General features: G+C 53.9%; 1 protein-coding gene across 4 annotated transcripts in view; it reads left to right on the top strand.

Moving 5' to 3' along the window:
* Positions 1–2,225: 2,225 nt before the first annotated feature.
* MMP28 (matrix metallopeptidase 28) overlaps positions 2,226–3,555 on the top strand; it is a 42,906-nt gene continuing 41,576 nt past the window's right edge. For 3 of the 4 annotated variants that reach the window (XR_001002876.1, XM_011951860.1, XM_011951861.1), the window contains exon 1: positions 2,227–2,657. Coding sequence is in view for 3 of the 4 variants with exons in the window: in XM_011951860.1 (XP_011807250.1) it covers positions 2,547–2,657 (111 nt within the window). In the remaining variant the exon portion in view is untranslated. Of the gene's footprint in view, positions 2,658–3,555 lie in introns of all 4 variants that reach the window. The other variant, XM_011951859.1, reaches the window with a different exon arrangement.

Below are 3,555 nucleotides of genomic sequence, written 5' to 3'. Positions count from 1 at the left end.
ATTTTAAGGCCGGGCGCGGTGGCTCAAGCCTGTGATCCCAGCACTTTGGGAGGCCGAGACGGGCGGATCACAAGGTCAGGAGATCGAGACCATCCTGGCGAACACAGTGAAACCCCGTCTCTACTAAAAAATACAAAAAAACTAGCCGGGCGAGGTGGCAGGCGCCTGTAATCCCAGCCACTTGGGAGGCTGAGGCAGGAGAATGGCGTGAACCCGGGAGGCGGAGCTTGCAGTGAGCTGAGATCCGGCCACTGCACTCCAGCCCGGGCGACAGAGCAAGACTCCGTCTCAAAAAAAAAAAAAAAAAAAGAGTATTTTAAAAAGTAAATGGGTGCTATGCAATATTTGGGACAGTTAATACCAAAAAATTATTCATCATTAATCTGAAATTCAAGATTAATTGGGCATCCGCTGTTTCACTTGGCAACCTTAGAAAGCGGGAGAGAGAGAGAATGTGTGTGTGTGTGTGTGTGTGTGTGTGGTTACAGGTATGGCATGACATATGGTAGCTTTTACCAATAGATGAATTTTGACAGCCCAGATAGCCCTGCTTCGGGCAGGGAGCTCTGATGATCATCAGTTGGTAAAGACACTGTGGACCAAGCTGGAGTCAGACCTAGGTTTGCCAATTCTTTCTCCAGGCAGAATCTTTCCATCCCTTCTTCCATAAAACATTAAAATTTAGTCGGGTACGGTGACACGTGCCTGCAATCCCAGCTACTCAGGAGGCTGAGATGGGAGGATTGCTTGAGCCTTGAAAGTCAAGGCTACAGTGAGCTGTGATCGTGCTACTGCACTCCAGCTTGGGTGACAGAGCAAGACCCTGTCTTAAAAATACATATGTACATATATACACACATAAAATGACTATTAAAAGGGCTTTTTCCAGCTGGGTGCGGTGGCTTATGTCTGTAATCCCAGCACTTTGGGAGGCCGAGGTGGGTGGATCATGAGGTCAGGAGTTCCAGACCAGTCTATCCAAGATAGTGAAACCCCGTCTCTACTAAAAAATACAAAAATTAGTCAGGCGCGGTGGTGGGCGCCTGTAATCCCAGCTACTCAGGAGACTGAGGCAGGAGAATTGCTTGAACCCGGGAGGGGGAGCCTGCAGTGAGCCAAGATCGAGCCACTGCACTCTAGCCTGGGCAACAGAGCAAGACTCCATCTCATAAAAGAAAGCGGGGGCGGGGGGGACTTTTTCCAGTTCCTCCACACAAGTGGTGTATTTTTCTAAATAGTACGAAAACATTGTGTGATACCGAGGCCCTGAGCCTTAGGGTTGGAACACAGCATTATTTTTGTTCAGCACTTTAGGGATTCCAGATTATTTTTACACACATTAACTCATCTAAACCCACAATGACCCCCAGAGCTCAGTATGATTTTCCATTTGCATTTTACAAAGTAGTGAATTGAGTAGAAGTGAGACAGCAACCAGCTCTCAGTTACACAGACAGATAATGAAAACAGTTTACTTTTTGCTCAATGTGAGTTTAGCAAAGGCTTACGCGTAAACTGTTTCACTCCATCCTTGTGGTGTATATAAAATCAGGCACTTTACACTCATTTTCTCTTTTCATCCTCATGCAACGCTGGGCACTAAATATCGTATGCTATCATTTTATTGATAAGGAAACTGATGCTCGAAGTAGTTAAATCCTTCACCAAAGATCACACAGCTGCAGCCTACCCCTTACTAAGTGCACACTTCGTGATGCCATGCACCCTGCTCAGTAATTTACAGGCATTATTATCTCATTAAATCTCCCCAACAGTCACAGGATAATGGTATTCTTATTATCCCATTTACTGATGAGAAAAGTGGGTTCAGAGGGCGTGAGTGACTGGTCCAACACCACACAGCCAGCAGGTGGCTGAGGCAGGACTCAAAGGGCTAGCAAAGGAGCAAGCCTGGAACTCAAACCCAGTTCTGACCCCAGCCCTGTGCTCCTTCTCTTACACCCCGACCCTAGGTGGGGTGGGGGGGGCTCGCTCCCCACCCAGCTGAAACAATCAACGACCCTCAGGTAGACCAAGACCTCTCTTCATCGAAGTCTTAGGTAGCCACGCTTGCCAGGAGAAGGCCTTTCTTCCCTCACCCTCCCTGGACAGATCCGGGTCAACTGGAGGTGGCGGGCGAGAGGACCGATCCGTAGGGCGGTGGCGGGCGCAGGGCGAGGCCGTGCAGCGAACGGAAGAGGCTCTGGGACCGCTGCGCGTTTCACCAGGGGAGCGGGGTGGGTGGGGCGGGAGTGCCGGGCCTCCGCCCCCTCCGCCTGCCTTTCCTTCCTCCCTCCCTCGGTCCCCGGGGCCGCCGGACCCGCGGGCAGGCACTGCCTGGGCTGGACGACCTCTGGCCGGCTCCCGGCGAAGCGCAGCGGAGGAGCGGCCCAGCAATCGGAGCTGGGGCACTGGCGAAACCCCGGGACAGTCCCACTCCGCGCAGGGTCGGCACAGAGCATTGCCATCACCGGAGTGCGGCTGACTGCCGGCTGGCTCCCTGCGCGCAGTAGCTCCTCGAGTCGGGCTGCACCAGAGGCAGCGAGATGGTCGCGCGCGTCGGCCTCCTGCTGCGTGCCCTGCCGCTGCTGCTGTGGGACCGCCTGGACGCCCAGCCCGCGGAGCGCGGAGGCCAGGAGCTGCGCAAGGAGGCGGAGGTACGCGGTGTGTACCTGGCGGAGAGCGGTACGCGTGCTTGAGACCTGTCAGAACTCGGCCGTCAGGCCACCTGGCAGTCCCCTGTGAGCAGACAATCTGCATTACCCTCCCTCGTCCTCCGCCCTCTTCACACTTGAACATAAAGAGCCGGGCAGTTTTTTCCCCGTGCCGGGCTGGAACCACACAGGCACGCGGATCCGCACTGATGGGCTGGGGTGGGTGCAGAGACGAGACCGGACAGACAGACAAGAGCCCAGAGGGGACCTCCTACCCTAGTTTGGCACGGGGCCACTCTCCCTCACCACCTAGGCTGGGGAGAATGACGTTCATTCGTCGGGTGCCCCCGAACAGTGTGGAAGCCTCAGTTTGGTGCTGTGGAGAAGGTACCGCTGGCTGGCCGGGACGCGGAACACAGCACTGGCTTCCTGGCCGGGGACCGCCGCTGACCGGCTTGGGCAAGCCATTTAAATTGCTCAGAACTAGTTTCTTTGTGTGTAAAATGTGCAAGAGTTGTATACTCTCAAGAGTTGCTTCTAAGGAGCTTTAAACGGGGCTTCAGGACTGAACTTGAGAAAAGGGGGCAGGAACCTTAGAGAGCTCCCTTTCCATTTTCTTGCTTTGGACTCTACTTGCTTGCTGCCGGTTGCGCAAGGGGAATTTTTTGTGAGGTACGGGTGGGGATCAATATGGGGCATCTATTTTCTAGATAAAAGTGATTGTAGGCCGGATGCAGTGGCTCACGCCTGTAATCCGAGCACTTTGGGAGGCTGAGGTGGGCGGATCACCGTAGGTCAGGAGTTAGAGACCAGCCCCTCTCTACTAAAAATACAAAAATTAGCCGGACGTAGTGGCGGGAGCCTATAATCCTAGCTACCCGGGAGGCTGAGGCAGGAGAAT

The sequence above is a fragment of the Colobus angolensis genome, unplaced genomic scaffold (assembly GCF_000951035.1).
Source record: "Colobus angolensis palliatus isolate OR3802 unplaced genomic scaffold, Cang.pa_1.0 Scaffold329, whole genome shotgun sequence".
NCBI lineage: Eukaryota > Metazoa > Chordata > Mammalia > Primates > Cercopithecidae > Colobus > Colobus angolensis.
Note: the sequence above shows the minus strand (reverse complement) of the source record. Positions and strands in the feature narration are given on the sequence as shown.